The 15,794-nt window shown below is 41.5% G+C and overlaps 2 protein-coding genes across 4 annotated transcripts; one reads left to right on the top strand and one right to left on the bottom strand.

Annotated features, from left to right (window-relative positions):
• Positions 1-77: 77 nt before the first annotated feature.
• On the bottom strand, positions 78-6,976 carry zgc:162297 (uncharacterized protein LOC555865 homolog). Of its 3 annotated transcripts, none has more exons than XM_051379896.1 (7): positions 6,820-6,976; positions 6,369-6,470; positions 5,439-5,521; positions 5,167-5,347; positions 4,726-4,876; positions 3,258-3,385; positions 78-311 (listed from the first exon to the last, which is right to left on the bottom strand). In XM_051379896.1, the coding sequence occupies exons 2-7, from the start codon at positions 6,439-6,441 to the stop codon at positions 121-123; spliced, it is 807 nt and encodes a 268-aa protein (XP_051235856.1). In that variant the 5' UTR covers positions 6,442-6,470; positions 6,820-6,976; the 3' UTR covers positions 78-120. The 3 variants fall into 3 exon arrangements, with proteins under 3 accessions (XP_051235856.1, XP_051235855.1, XP_051235858.1); XM_051379895.1 differs by having other exon boundaries at positions 6,825-6,971; XM_051379898.1 differs by having other exon boundaries at positions 6,862-6,939.
• A 116-nt stretch (positions 6,977-7,092) lies between these two features.
• ccne1 (cyclin E1) lies at positions 7,093-15,097 on the top strand. The gene is made up of 12 exons (XM_051379894.1): positions 7,093-7,371; positions 7,903-7,953; positions 8,177-8,264; positions 9,114-9,179; positions 9,515-9,681; positions 10,018-10,153; positions 11,859-12,005; positions 12,134-12,229; positions 12,548-12,682; positions 13,248-13,359; positions 13,486-13,643; positions 13,905-15,097. The coding sequence occupies exons 2-12, from the start codon at positions 7,940-7,942 to the stop codon at positions 14,088-14,090; spliced, it is 1,305 nt and encodes a 434-aa protein (XP_051235854.1). The 5' UTR covers positions 7,093-7,371; positions 7,903-7,939; the 3' UTR covers positions 14,091-15,097.
• Positions 15,098-15,794: the final 697 nt, after the last annotated feature.

Genomic DNA, 15,794 nt, shown 5'->3' with positions numbered 1-15,794 from the left:
TGCCTTTCACAATGTGATGGAATACTGTAACTGTGTGCACAACAAATCTATATAACACAAGGGAAAAGCCTCCAAAAGCATTATATGGCCTCTTTAAACATCATTCTCTCATTTTATTTCTCATTTTAGAAGGTCACGTCTCTTTCCCATGAACCTCTTCACTTGCGCCGGGTCGACTGCATTGGCCCAGTGGCCGCCCTCCTTGAAATGCGAACCGATGATCATCCCATTTGCATCCATGTAGCGTTCAATGTTGTCATAGGTCACTCCAGAACCTATGAGCACTGGGATCTTCACAGACTGGGAAACGTCTGCAAAAGCAAAGAAACAGCACAACAGTAGTAACCAGGTCTTAAAAATCCACACAAATCCACAAGACAGATTTTTTAAATGTTCGTTCATGAATGTCACCCACAGTGTCTGTTGTAAGATTAAATCAAGAGAGGTTATGATTCACATGGTGAACTTTGGCCACTCTACACCAGCATGTGAGCTCTAGTATCATTCTGTCGGGCTGACCAGTGTCTGTTAAAGAGTGCATGTGTGAGGTAAAAGAGGAGAGATGTATCTCTGTGTGTGTTTGCTCTCATGTGTGACAGCTCACTCGCGTGCTAGAATCCAGGGCTGTGTGCCTGTTTTGCCCCAAGTGTTTACAGTCTTGTGTGTCGCGTTGGAGACACTCTGCTTAAAATAGCAGCCCTGGAGAGTTCAGACTTCAGACCCACTGACTCTCAGCAGATACAAACCTGCCCCCTTGGCTGCTGAATAAGCCACTGATGGAGGAAAGTATTCAAATGATGGTAGAATTACTCCATCCAACAAGTACACATCCTGCATTTAATAATTTATTCAAGTAAAAGTACAGAGGTAATACTAGCTAAATCTGCTTAAAGCTGCAGTAGGTAACTTTTATAAAAATAACGTTTTGTCATTATTAATGAAAGTTTCTCTGTGTTTTGACAGTAGTAGTAAGAGACAGTGAAAAAATCATGTTCCTCTGTTCCTAGCGCTCCTCATGGACGAAAACAACCAATCAGAGCCAAGAAAGATAGAACGGTGTTCTGGGTTGGAGGCTTGAAGATAGTTGATTCTTGAGTCTATTCCCAGAGTCCCACAGTGTCTGTATTTGAGGCCCTGTCAATGAGACTCAGCAATCAACCATCTTTCTCACCTCTGATTGGTTGTTTTCATTCAGGCCCGATGGATTCTTGCAAATGCCATTAGAAGTTCTAGGAGGAGCCAGAGGAACCTGATTGTTTCACAGATTATCTGTCTCGTGTACTACTGTCAGGATATAGTGAAAGTTTCAGCAAATATGTAAACGGAGGATCTATATATCCATGTTTCTAAAATAGCAAGGCACAAACCAACACTGGCTCTCGATAGGTATGTTCGCATTTCTCGCCATGGTAATTTCCCCCTCCGGCTTTGAACAGCCGGGTAAAGTGACAGATTTGTGATCTACACCTACACTGCTAGATGCTGCTAAATCCTACAAACTGGTCCTTTACATATCAAAAGTGCAGGTACTCCTTATACAAGTTGGTGATACAGGTTATATCACTGGATCATTATCACCAATACATGTGACATATAAGCAGTATTTTATGTTGCAGCCTGTTGAGATGGAGCTTATTTGAACTACTTTATAGATTGCATTATATTTATTAAGATGATCATATATGTAGTAAGAATAGCTGTCAAATAAGCAGTGATTCCTCGGAAATTTTTACTTTACGGACTTTACAGGGAAGTAGGAGACATCTTGAAAAATTTGCGTATTCTGAGATTCTGGAAGTGTTCATTTCGCAATTATAGTTTTGTTTGTGGAAAAACACATCAGACACACAATACTGTTCCAAGCTATTTGTATATATATGTGTTAATACATGTCTGGGGGGATCTTTAATTACAGTATTTAGGTAAATGTAGTACTTTGCCTCTTTCCACATCTGGACTTCCAGCCGTCATTAAGGGCTGTAACAAATAAAACAGGACTCAGTGGTACTTCACCAATAGCAACCACAGTTACTCTTACTGTGTGTGCTTGTATTTGTTTCTAGTAGAATAGTTAAATAATGAGAATGGCTGTCCATCCCTTCACTTCTAGGAGGGATACAGAATGAATGAAGTGTATCTTGCTCAGAGTGCATAAGCTCGCTGATCACCACCAGTGAGTCAGCAATCGCTTGGTCAGGCACTGAGGCTTCTCCCTTTTAAAACTCAACAAAACTGTCCCACCCAGTGGAGTTCAGAGTAACCTAATGTTCATTAACACTGTATATGGTGTGTGTGTGTGAGAGAGAGACAGGGACAGAGTGAGCGCGCATATCCAGCATTCCTACACTAAACCACAGTGTGGCCACGCTTCAGATGGGTTCCATATTGGGTGACTGTTGATCACTGGTCTGAATCTACAATGTCCTGGCCAATAGAGGATACTGAGCAGTGCTGTCAGGAACTCTCATTGGGTGTCACTACAGGTGAGGGTGTCCTCTAGTGGACAGACAGGGCACTGACTTAAAATTAATTACATAGTGTACAGTAGCTCTCAAATTTGGGATGTTACTTTATTTTCTTAGTTTTATTTACTTTTAGGTTTTTAAAGATCCCTTTCAGTCATCCATTAAGACATGTATAGTCTGCTTTGAACAATAATGTGTGTCTTATGTCTTGTGTGTATTATTTCTAAATGAAAATCCTTAAAAAGACATCTACTCCTTCTACTACATTAATAGTTTTAGAATATATGAATATGCACATTTTAATTCCCTGCGGGACACAAGATGTCTCCTACTTCACTGTAAAGTCCATTCTCAGTGGATGTGCACTGGTGGCTTCAAGTTTCTACATCACAGTTTACAAGTTGCACACTGGACCAGGACTGACTCCCTAACTATTTGTAGTGATGTCACAAATCATGCTGGTAGGTCCCGCCCCTTAAAAATCTGATTTTCAATGATCACAGAGAAACTTTCTACTTTCAGCAGATGAATGTGAAAACATCCTTCCAGTGCCAAACTCTGCACAGACAGCATTCAAACAGCACACTGTAAGAACAAGAAGAAACACTGAATTCTGACTGGACGGGAGCTTCAACATTTTATAGATTGATGATTAATTAAAAATAACACAACTCAATTTTAAAAATAGCTATTGCAGCCCTATTTTGCTTTCCAAAATTATGCCAAAGTTTCAATTTGCATTTGTTGCAGCACCATATGGCTCCTGGTTGTATGGAGTTTTTGTGGCAGTACCTCTGAGCTCCCACGGGTCAGCCTGCACCCCAGTGGCCGTTCCTGTGATGACGAGTCCGTCGGAGAGGAAGAACTCGGCGGCACGGGCCGTCTCTTCAATGCTCACGTCTGATGTCAGGGCATGGGAGCTGGGAAAACACACACAGTCAGTGTGCGCGCACAGAGTAAAACTGAGACTAACTCTAGACAGTGGGCTGAAAGGGTTAAATTAAATCAAATTAAAATGCATTGTAAAATTGACTGAAAACTGGAACTAAGAACAACAGCTGGGGTGTCAAACTTACAAAATACAAAGTGGGAGTTCACTGATGACTTACTAGAGCCAACAAGAGCCGACGTTTCCACTAAAAAGAAGCTATTCATCAAGCTCTCTCTTACTTACATCAAAGTGTACGACTAACCTTTATGAGCAGCTCTATGCTAAGAGAGAATAGCCAGAGACGAGGATTTAACCCACATCTGCCGCACTGTTCTTTTTTCTTTTACAAAACATCCTTACATTCTAATGAGTGATAATGTAATGTTATTCTGCACATGCCTATATGACTTTATATTTTATTAAAGGTCCAGTGTGTAACATTTAGGAGGCTCTATTGTCAGAAATGGAATATAATATTCATAGGTATGTTTTCATTAGTGTATAATCACCTGAATACAAGAATTGTTGTGTTTTTGTTACCTCAGAATGAGCTGTTTTTATCTACAGAGGAAAAATCCTACACACTGGTCCTTTAAGTTAATTTGCGTAAAATCCTTATTATTTCCATAAGTGAATCACATGTGAAATCACTAACAGTATTTGTAAAATACATAAAGAAATGAAGAGAGGGAAAATTAGGCAAGAAATTGACTGACACAAAAACAAAGAGAAAACCAAAGTGAAGCAGGGAGACAATTCAGCTGCACTTCAGAGGAAACACACAGTATAATAAGTATATTAAGGGCATTTACTACCTCTGACAAGTGCAGACAATGAAGAAAGTGACTGAAAACCAAAACAGGGTTCCCACTCTTTTTAAGAAAGTTTTTCTTGACAATACAGGACAGCACTTGCTCACAATGTTAGTCTGCATTTATAGGACACAGTGCAGTAGCATTTCCAAAACAGATTGAAACAGTTTGCTGCATGAAAAAGGAAATCATTTCCACCCCTGAGAACTGCAAAAAGAGTGTGTAACAAAAGTGTTTTTGGTGAAGCAGCAAAATGTCACTTTCAGCAGTTTGATAAATATTTCTTTTTTTTAAAACTACAGATTTAAATTCACCAAAACCCAATTGGCAGTTGGGTCCAACAAATTAACTTTGAGGCTATTGACAAACTAAAAGACCTTAAATCTCTATGAATCTTTGTTCACTACAGTTGTATTCAGAGATATAAATTGTCAAATATGCTTTCAAGTTTTTTTTTGCCTATCAGTGACTCAACAGGTTTTACTTACTACTTAAACTGTACATATGGTGATCTGACCTGTGCTTCTTTTTGATGTCGGTGAAGATCTGCACATGCTCAGCTCCAATCTGCTTGCGATATCTCAACAAGCCCCCGGCACAGGCATTCAGGAAACCCTCATCAGCCACGTGAGAGAAGACAAAACCCTCAGCTCTGATGAAATCCAGACCTGCGACCATACAGTAACAGTGACTGTGTCAAAGTTGTGGCTAAGTCTGAACCACAATTAGCTGACCTCCATTCACAGTTTAATGGTGAATATCAAACACACAGCAGCTTATTTCACTGATTAACACAACTTCAATCTGTTTGCTAGGAAAATCTGTTTCAACTTTGGCCCATGATAACACATGACTAAAGACCTCTGTTCTGTTCTGTTCTGTCCTGAAAGCTTTGGCTGAAGATGATTACAGCCTCATATCCAGCACAATGATCATTTAACCAACGCAAAGACTGAACCTGAAGCCAGAGCCACAGCCAGCGCCTCCTGGTTGGCAGAGGAAAGTATTTGCACTCCGAGTGGCAGCGATGGACAGATGCTTCTCACAGCAGTGCACACTGCAGTCATACAGGTGCACACCTCAGGGCCCACGGAGAAGGAGTAAGGGATGTCGTGCATGTTCTCAATGATTACACCATCCTGAAAGAGGGGTATACAAGCGGTGGTTACTGGCAGACCTGGAAAGACTTCAAATGTGTAAGGAATTTGCACACAATGTGCAATAACTCACAACCCCTGCATCACGGTAGATTGCTGCCTCCCTGCATGCTTCTTCAGTGATCTGGGACATCTTCATACAACCCAGGGGGGTGCCTGAGATAGACGACAAACTTGCTTAGATACAGCACGAGATATCACAAATGCTCCCAGATCTGCAGTCCTGCAATGCAACTAGGTACATTTACTCAAATACTATACTGAAGTAGTTGACTTGAGTATTTCCATTTCATTCCACTTTCCACTTCTACTCCACAGTTCAGAGAGAATATTGTAAATTTTACTCAGCTAGCATTAGTTATAGTTACTGGTTAGTAACTTAACAAATATGATCATCTTAATAAAATATGATACATTGTTAAACCAGTGGTTCTCAACCTCTTTGGTGGCAAGGACCCCCAAATTAAACACAGGCTGCAGACCTATATGTGATAAGATGTAGTCTCCACCGTCTGATAATATAACTGTCTATACAGTAGGTTGGCAGATTAACAGTGAAAAGTGTGAAACCCGCTGTATGAACAGAATAGTCATTCTTTTAGATTATCTCGTTGAGCTAACTTCTAGTCAATGAAATAGTAGTTTAATAAATGATGCCCCATTTTTCTGGGGACACCTGCAAGGGTGGGGGTCCCCTAACTCCTAACTACCCAACAGTAAAGTAGTTTAAATTAGCTTCACTTACACCAACTGTAACAGATATATGCTACTTACACATTAATACATGGGCAATCTAATAATGTAATATATAACAGTATAACATTCACTGGGGCCATTTTTCTGCATTGAGAACTTTTTCAACATTTTCAATGCAGGACAGTTGTAATGGAGTATTCTTACAGTGTGGTATTGCTACTTTTACTAAAGTAAAGAAACTGAATGTCTTCATCCACCACTGACAGCTTTACATTAGAACATTGAGGCAGAGGTCAGTGCAGTTTACCTGGTAAGGCTTTAACGTGAATCATTCCAATAACCACAGATTTCAGGCGCCCAAAAAGGTCCAAAAACTTCATGTTGCCGTTTTTGTAAAGAATCCAGGGAGCTGAAAGAAAAAAAATCTTGTTTTTCAGTCTTTCTATGCATGCAGATCACGTGACTGGCCAAAGGTCAAATTAGTTTAATCGAATAAGATTATAAACAGTAGACCATCCTCAAAATCTATATCAAGCCGGTAGTATATAAAACGATTGTTTATCTTAATTTACAGCAGAACCTGGATGAAAACGCATTTAGCAGTGCAGCAGGTTAGTTTGTAGAAGATCGCGTGGTTGAAATAGGAGGATATATGGCAACCCATGCGGGAAATGGGCGCCGACAGAAGCATCCGCAGGCTAACATAGTTATTTTTTTGCTAAATAATAGATGCGCCCAGGGTGACAGTGAGTGACAACCTTACGTGGAGTTCACAGAACGAAAAGGCTCAGTTACTTCACCATAATTTGGCCGTGTTATGTTATATTTGAGGCTGAATCCAAAGGACCGCGGCTTTGTTTACATCTGACAGACTAGCCACGCGGTAAGCGAACACTTCCTCGTTGGAAACTCCGCCCCCGCAGCTGTCACCAACAGCAGTCACGCCTTCAGTTTATAAAAAGTATTTTTCCTTTTCTTTAGCACAATATAGACCGACTGTATCAAACAAGTGTGCTGTACACACGCTACGGGTGTGAAACTGTGGTGAATGGGGCTGAATATAGTTGATAAAGAGGCGGCGGAGTTGGGGGTTTAGCGCCAAGTTAAAGCTACTCCTCCCTGACGTTGATGCTTCAAGTCATCTGTTCTCTGCAAGGCGCCTGCTCAGAGGACAAGCTGCTCCTGGCCTGGACACACACTCACTCACTCACAGCACCCCCGAGTCGGAAAAACAGGCGGTCAACTTACACAATACTCACTTCTTTTTCAAAAAGTGGATAAAGAGTGAACTTCAAGGGCAGAATCTTGAGGTGAGTGGATGGAAAGAAACTCGAGTTAGTTAAGCTAAGCTTCAGCTGCAACTTTAAGCTGAGTTAAACGCTGGCTGAAGCAGACCAAGTTGAACCGCGGTTAATTGATTCACCTAAAGGTTTTCCTATGGATGCTCATACTTAAATGTCGCCGTGTTAGTTGGGTGTTTGTTGCTGTTACTGTTCATTGTTGGTGTCCCATTTCTGCCTGTCGTTCGGCCATTATGTGGCAAGCCAGCTGTCCAAAGTTAGTTGGGGGGAAATAACCAGGTTCCCCCTAAAAATACGCGAAATAACAACGCTAAGAAGCCAGCACAGCGTCTGATGTTTGTCTCAGACTAATTTCATGAATGTACGTGCAATAGGTGCTACTTTTCTGGCGACTTTTAGCATCGCGTACAGTTCGCATTTCCCCGCGTCGCCTGAGTTGGGCTTTGTCAGAAGGAGGGAGTTGAGAGTGGGGGTTGGGAGTGAATGAATGTGTTTCCTTAAACCCCAGAAAATAACTAAAAAAACACTTCTCATTCACAGGTTTACTCCAAAACTGACACACATCCCTCTGAGTATAATGCGGGGAGAACGGTGAGTTCCATGTTTATTTCATCCATTGCTCGTTTAAGCGCGGCAATCAAAGTGTGTGACGACAGAAGGGAAAGTTGATGGGAGCTTTAGCCATCCGGGTAGCTAGCTTGTTGCTATATGACCTTAATTTGACCACATTAACACGTATTTTCAAGCTTTTTGAAATGTTTTGTGCTAACCCCGAGACTTACAGCTACTTGTTTGTTCTGTGTTGTTGCTTTAGGGAAGACACAGAACCGAAGTCTGTTGCTCCCGAGGCGCCCAAGGAAAGTACAGTACGACCGAGAAAGAGGAAGGCAGATGTTGCCATTGTAAGTAGTCTGAAAGGCTTGCAGACTAGCCGAGAAGTGGCCCCATTTTCAGCTCTAGTGGAAATGTAAAACTGGTGTCACATCAGTGGGGTAAAGCAGGGCATACCCAACCACTTATTTTTCAGCCTGCATTGGGTATATCTACTTCTAAATACCCTCTGCTGCTGTGTCACTCAATAGGGTTCTGCGAGCTGACTTTTTTTGGCCCCTCAAACAGCAGTTTAAGATCCCCGGAGTAAGAAATAAGGACTCAAAATGCATATCTATTTAGTTGGCTCACCTGTCAGTGGGCCAGGATCGATTCTTCTGTAGCCAGTGTTAATTTCTTAAAGCTCTTTACTCCCTAAAGTCAGGCAACAGAAGTTAAACGACAATGTGTAAATACTGCTGGTCTATTTTCGGGTGTGAGAGTAGGAAATTTATCCTTTTCAGGACGGGCAAAAAATAAAAATGAGGGCATAAATTTAGATAATACCCACTTCTTCAGGTACCTCTACACCACTCTGTCATATTCATCATTATTGGCAAGTCAATACAGCTCATATTGACCATTGCTGCATTTATTTTATTTGTTTTTACAAATCGTTTACAAAGCAAAACACCTATCGGACATGATTCAGTTTCTACCTTTTTACAAACTCATGTGCGCTGGAAATTGATCTGATCAGCTCTGTGCTCTTTGTGAACTGAATCACATACAGACTAGCCTCGTTTTTGGTGCCAATGCTAGGCTCTCTTCCTGCTTTTGAGGTGGGCTCGTAATTGAGAACATGTTACTTCAAATGTGATTATCAGTAACCATCCTGTGGGACAAACGGTACTACAACTGAATCCTTCTGTGCTCCTCAGTATTTACCAGATCTGGATGATGAGGAGGTAGCAGAGATGACAAAGAAGAAGCAGCGTGAGTGTGAGGTGAGCACTTGGTGGCAAAAAATATGCCTCACTCTAGTCTTAACCCACATCTCAGTTCTGTTCATGTATCCATGGCCTGCTCACGGATTCTCACCCCTTGGTCTGTACTGTATCAAATGTTACGCAAGCTTGTTGGCTCATTCCATAAGCACACATTGGTTGATCTGTTGTTAATTCTGCCTTAACTAGTACTTGACATTAGTTAGGGAGTTGCGCTAACTCCCCTTTCAGGTTTTCATGTATGGAGTCAGGCATATCACAACATGTTTCTTTCTGTGATCTTACCCTCGCATTTTTCTAATGTCACCTGTCTGTTCTCCCCCTCTCCTGTGAAGCCGGGCTGGAGTCCTGATCCTGATTACCCAAGTCCACACAGGTGGATCCCCACACCTGATCAGGAAGTGGACCAAACAGTTGTCCAGATAAATGCATGCATTCCCAACTACAACGTAAACAACATATATTCAACCCCTGTACACTGTGCCCCGCTTCCTGCGCTGTGGTGAGTACTGTGGATTATCTCAGGTGCTCTATGATATCCTAGCACATACTGGTGTGTTTCACATTAAAGACATATATAAGTAAAGCTCAGGCTTCTTTTAGCGTTCCTTTGTCTGCGGTTGCCGCTCATAATTTTTCTCCTTCACCTTCAATCACTACCTCCCTAACTGCAGCTAAAATACAGCCCTGTCAAGCCCTGTAGGAACTTGAGCACTTGAAGTGTTCACTCAGTATTTTCTGTTCTTGTGGTTTATGTGGTCACTTTAAATACATCTGTTACACGTGCAAAATGTGTTGCACAAGAGTTACCATTGTGTCCTTCCTGTGTTGTTACCAGCTGGGCCAGTAAGGATGTGGTGTGGAACAACATGCTGGAGAAGGACAAGACCTATACCAGGGATGTTCACATGATGGAGAAGCATCCTCATCTGCAGCCCAAGATGAGGGCAATTCTCCTGGACTGGCTCATGGAGGTCGGTAGCATGTCTAGGTGATCAGTGTGACACCCCTTTTGTCAACACCAAAGTATGTAATGACTTTCATTTTGATCATTTCAGGTGTGTTTGGGGGGGGGGCTGCATTTATAACCATCTACTGGCCTGCACAGTATGACTTAAATTGGCTCTTATGCTTTCTGATAAGAGCAGCTGTAGACAGCACAGGAACGCAAAATCCTTGAACCTTACAGAACGTAGTATTTAGTTTCATGACTGTAGAACTGGTGCTAGTGGAAACTACACCGTAGATCAGTGGTCATTGAGTAAACTGATGAGTCCTGACTAAGTGACCCATATAGATGTTTCATATTCTATTCAACACATACAGAACAACTGATAAACTGTACAATGAACCTAAACAGAGACCACAATAACTGCAGGAAGTTGGTGGGGGAAAAAGCAATTTGAATGATTTACATGATAGATTAGAAATTAGTTTTTAATATGTTTAGGATTTATAATAATAATTTAAACCTTTTCTCCACATAAATGCTGAAATTCTGAGATATAGGCCTACTGTATATGTTTGTAAAGTTTTCCTACACCCCTAAAAATCAAAACAGCCTTGCGACTCCCACGTTGGGCTCCCTTAGAACAATGCTAAGTTCTCTCTTCCTGCTTTTGTCTTCAGATGTGTTTTGTGGGTAATTATGCGTAACTGTCGTGTGGTTAAAAACTGTAAAGTGATATTTAACAGTATTGTGTGGCAAAACATCTTTAGATCAGATTTGGTAATGTCATTCTTTCTGGAAGAGTACAGTAATGTTGTAAATTTCAACAATGAGATAGTTAGTTTTGTCTATTTAATGTAGTAGGTTGGATATGTTAGACTTTAAAGAAGAACATTGACGGACTATCAATAACTCAAATATCAATAAACAGGACCCACAGGATCCCAATCCCGGTGAAGTCCTTGGCATGGGTGTAGTAGTAGTAGTAGTAGTAGTAGTAGTAGTAGTAGTAGTAAAAAAAAATAATTAAAAAACCTCATCCGTTTGAGCTACACAAACAGTTTACAGCTCAGTTTGTTCTGTATCAGGCGATGTTTGAAATTATATATAATTTTTTGCCTCAAATGTTTTCCTGTAATAGTCCTGCACTGTCCCGACATTTCACAGAAATGACCTCCTGTCAACTTAATACGTCTGACTGTCACACATCACACATTTAAGGTTCCATATCTGGAACCGATTTTCCTCGTGACCAAACAACCCAAATGGGTTTAAAACCCAGCATCTGAACTAGGAAATAAAATATTGAAGCAATTTACAGCAGTTTGTGACATTTCAAAGAGCTTGATGGCAAGGCATCATACACAATTAACACCCAACCCACCACAAGTTCAGTTTCCTGTGCCTTCAACCACTTCTGAATCTTTGCTCTTGGTTGCATCTGTTTGTGAAACAGTGTGTGGAAATGTACTGAGAAACCAGACTCATTCAGTTATTTTAATATTTGAAATAAAATGGTAATAACACTAATCAGCAAAGACACAAAATGACTTTGTTAGCATAGCAATACAGCTTTGCCCTTAGGCAAACGTCTGCGGATGAATACATGTTCCATCATTGAGGACTTCTTGATACCATTTAGTGTCCGTAGTTACTCACATAAGCAGACCTGCTAGTGGATATGGTTTGAAGTCGGTGCACTGCATGTTCTCTTTGTGTTCCTGTTTTAGGTGAGTGAGGTGTACAAACTGCACAGGGAGACATACCACCTCGCTCAGGACTACTTTGATCGCTTCATGTCCACTCAGAGAAACGTCTTCAAATCAACTCTGCAGCTCATAGGCATTACCTGTCTCTTCATCGCTGCCAAAGTAGAGGTGAGAAGGATTGGACTGATCCCTGGTTTTTAAACAGGCTGTGGTCCATCTGAGATTGTACCTCCAATATTGGTCTGTCTGTGTGATTGGTTGTTATAACGCTCGTCCCACCTGTTTGCTTCTCCCAGGAGATGTATCCTCCCAAAGTCCACCAGTTTGCCTATGTTACAGACGAAGCCTGCACCGAAGATGAGATTCTCAGTATGGAAATCATTATTATGAAGGTAAAGAACATTCACACTATGAGCAATGACACATCAGTATGTACTGGTCTACAAGTATCACATATCCAATCTACCCCAACTGACGTAGCTTTGCTAGAACTTGGAATTATTGTCCCTTTAATAAACATAACATAAATCACGAATGGCGTTCTCTTCATTGTCTTTCATCACGTCATTTTCGAGCAAGTCTGCGCCAAAAGGTTTAGTTGTCACATCCCTGGAATCATGTAAAATCTTGAATTTATTAAAGTTCCAAGTTGTGATGGTTTTCCGTCTCTGACATTAACAGCCGATCTGCTCTTTGTCTTTCTAACACAGGAGCTGAAGTGGAGTCTCAGCCCACAGACTCCCATCTCCTGGCTCAATGTTTACATGCAGGTGGCCTACCTGAAAGAGACAGATGAGCTGCTCCTGCCCAAATACCCCCAGGATACCTTCACACAGATTGCAGAGGTATGTTTGTTTTTTTTGGGGGGGGGGTTTTTGGAATTCCTAGCTAATAATTTGATAAATCAGTTTGGTACTGAGCAATGACAGAAATAGGAGGCCATACTATACACACTATATGGATGTCTACTACTGCTGTTACTCCAGATTGTAATTCATGTAGGCTTTGCCCTCTTAAGGTTATTGTCAGTGGGACAAGGGCACCTCGCCTGGTACCCACAAAGTGGCACAGAAATACTACAACACCTGTTACTCACTAAGAGGGAATGACACTGGGGAGAAAAAAACATAAAGCCTGCTGATATGAAAAGCGCACACAGTGGTTTATGCACTGTAACAGTCGAGCGTAGAGCACAGTAAGAGAGGGAACAGTTCTCCATTTTCCGAGAGGATGCTGTGTTTAAAGTCCCCCCCCCCCATACGACCTGTGAGAAGCAGTATGTATACAAAGACCACTGATTATTCGGTCGAGACTTGCATTTTTTGCAAGAACCTCCATTTTGTGGTACTAGTCTGGAGGTATCCTCTGATGTTTAAAAACAGTTGTTTGTATTTTGTTTCCCTTTTCTAGTTGTTGGACCTGTGTATGCTAGATGTGCGTTGCCTCGAGTTCTCCAATGGCATCCTCGCTGCTTCAGCCCTGTTTCACTTCTCCTCTCTACAAGTGGTGGAAAAAGTGTCAGGTAAAAACAACTTCTCTTCATTTGAGAGTTCTTGAGCAAAAGTTACAACATCCAAGTAAACTTTTTCCTGCTGGCGTTACCCTGGTTGCGTTGTCATGACTTCTGTTCATCCTTCTGCCTGTGCAGCTCTGAAGTGGGTGGAGGTAGAGTTGTGCGTGAGGTGGATGGAGCCGTTTGCCATGGCGCTGCGGGAGGTTGGGGGATCTCCCATGAAAACATTCACTGGAATCCCTGCAGATGACATGCACAACATCCAGACCCATGCCTCCTACATTACATGGCTGGTAAGTTAAAGTATTGTAATAGACTTTTACATGACAAAAATTCCCTAAGAACACAGGACATGTAAAAATATTTTTTTATAGAAAATATCTAAATGTTGGAGGTTTCAAATTTCCACAGTATGCTTGTATAATGTGCATAATGGACCTGATTGAGCACTGATGAGCCTGTCTCAAACTCAGATATTTAGGAAAGTGCAGAGAAACCCCTTCTACTGCCCTTGTAGTGACAGCACAGTTAATCTGTATGTCTGCTGTTTACAGGACAAGGCCTACTCTTACCAGGATGTGGAGTTGGAGTGTCGCAGCAACTGTCCTGTCCCTTCAGGCGTCCTGACTCCGCCCCTGAGCAGTGAGAAAACTGAAGAGTTGGTCCGAGTGGACGCCACAGTGCTGAAAATCAAACCGAGGATGCGTACTCCATCCCCAGAACGGCACCTTCCAAAGTAGCGAAGGGAACACTGAAAATGACAAGACGACAACAAATCCTAATTAGATTTTTTATATTATAACTGTAAGTGGAGGTAAAGCTACCCGGATGTGTTGCCTCTGAACAGCGACTCTGCAGTACCAGTTCACACACGTATGATGGATTTTCAGTGGAGAAACGTTGATGGAAATAGTATTTTCTCCTTTCAAAGTCAGGCTGATTACTTGGATCCAGGTGCTTTTTAAATGTCTCTGTAGTGGGTGTGTGTGTGTGTGTGTGTGTGTGTGTGTGTGCGCGTACGTGTGCGTGCACACTTCCTTTGGCTAATTTGGGGAAACGCCGTTTGGATGGTCTCTCTCCCCACAGGAATCTTACCTATTTAACCCTCCGGTTTGGACGAAATACACAGGACTGTCAGGATGGGACGACTCGAGAGGAGATTTTTATTTTTGAACAGCATTGCACCCGAATGCTTGCATTAATTACCAACCACACCTACATTTGGTGGTTGCCTTTTTTTTTTGTTTTCTATGCAGTGGCCAAATTGAATGGACATTTTATGGAGTCTCTACTTAATTTTGTGTGTGTGTGTGTGTTTGGTGATTGCTGTTTTTAATCTATTAGTGGCCTCATTTGCCCAAAAACTATTCCTAGGGTCATATTTGGCTCTATGTGCTGCTATAAAAGTGGGCTTTGCATGATGGAGGGGGAAGTATGTATGTTTGTGTGTGTGTGTGTGTGTGTGTGTGTGTGTGTGTGTGTGTGTGTGTGTATGAAATAGTGTGTTACTCTTGTTTTTGGTTCTACTCATGCCATTTTATTGGACAAAACATGGCCATGTTTTGCCAAGGGACCAGTAGCTTGGCTACCTAGATGGACAAGTGAACCAGCTGGGCTTCAGAAGCTAAGATATTGATTGTATTTAACTTTTATTTTAATCCCAACCTGCATCCCCCCCACACCACCGAAATGTAAGATTTCTATTTGACTTTTTAAAATAAAATGCTGCTACATATTTTCCATTAAAGGCAGGTTCCGAAGTCTCTTAATTAAACAATGTTTTTATGGATTTGCAGTGCCTTTTTGAATTTGCCGTATGCAAAATCATTCTGACAACACAGCACAGATTCACACTGGCTTTATTCCACTAGATGTCAGTGTGATGCTGTCTGTTGGAATGAATTCTGTTCTTACCAAGGAGAAGAAACATGCTAATGCACCACCACTAAAGTAACCAACTACAGTGACTAGATGAGATGATATATAAGAAGCAACCTCCCTGTGCAAACGAGAACTACGGTGGCCATGAAATGCGTGAAAATGCCCCTATTTAGAGCCAGTGTTTGTCCGTTCTGGGCTACTGTAGAAAGATGGCGGGTCAACATAGCGGACTCCGTGGAAGAGGACAGAGATAAAAAAAACAGAACTAAAAACGGCTCATTCTAAGGTAATGAAATGATACACCAATGAAAACATACCTATGAATATTCTATTTCTGACAATAGAGCCTCCTAAATGTCCATTTACAATTTACTTCAGCAAGTCCCAAAGGTGTTGGCGACCTAGAATGACTCTATTAGTAATCTATAAAGTTCATGGCAAGGTAGCCCTGAGGTGCAAAACAACATTACAAAAAACACACCATTTTAGGTGTTAGAAAGCACAATGAACAGATGAAATCACCATTTAAAAAACAACACAATAAACCAGGGGCCAGTTTGTTC

This window comes from Dicentrarchus labrax, unplaced genomic scaffold (genome assembly GCF_905237075.1).
Source record: "Dicentrarchus labrax unplaced genomic scaffold, dlabrax2021, whole genome shotgun sequence".
NCBI lineage: Eukaryota > Metazoa > Chordata > Actinopteri > Moronidae > Dicentrarchus > Dicentrarchus labrax.
This window is presented reverse-complemented; position numbering and strand designations above follow the sequence as displayed.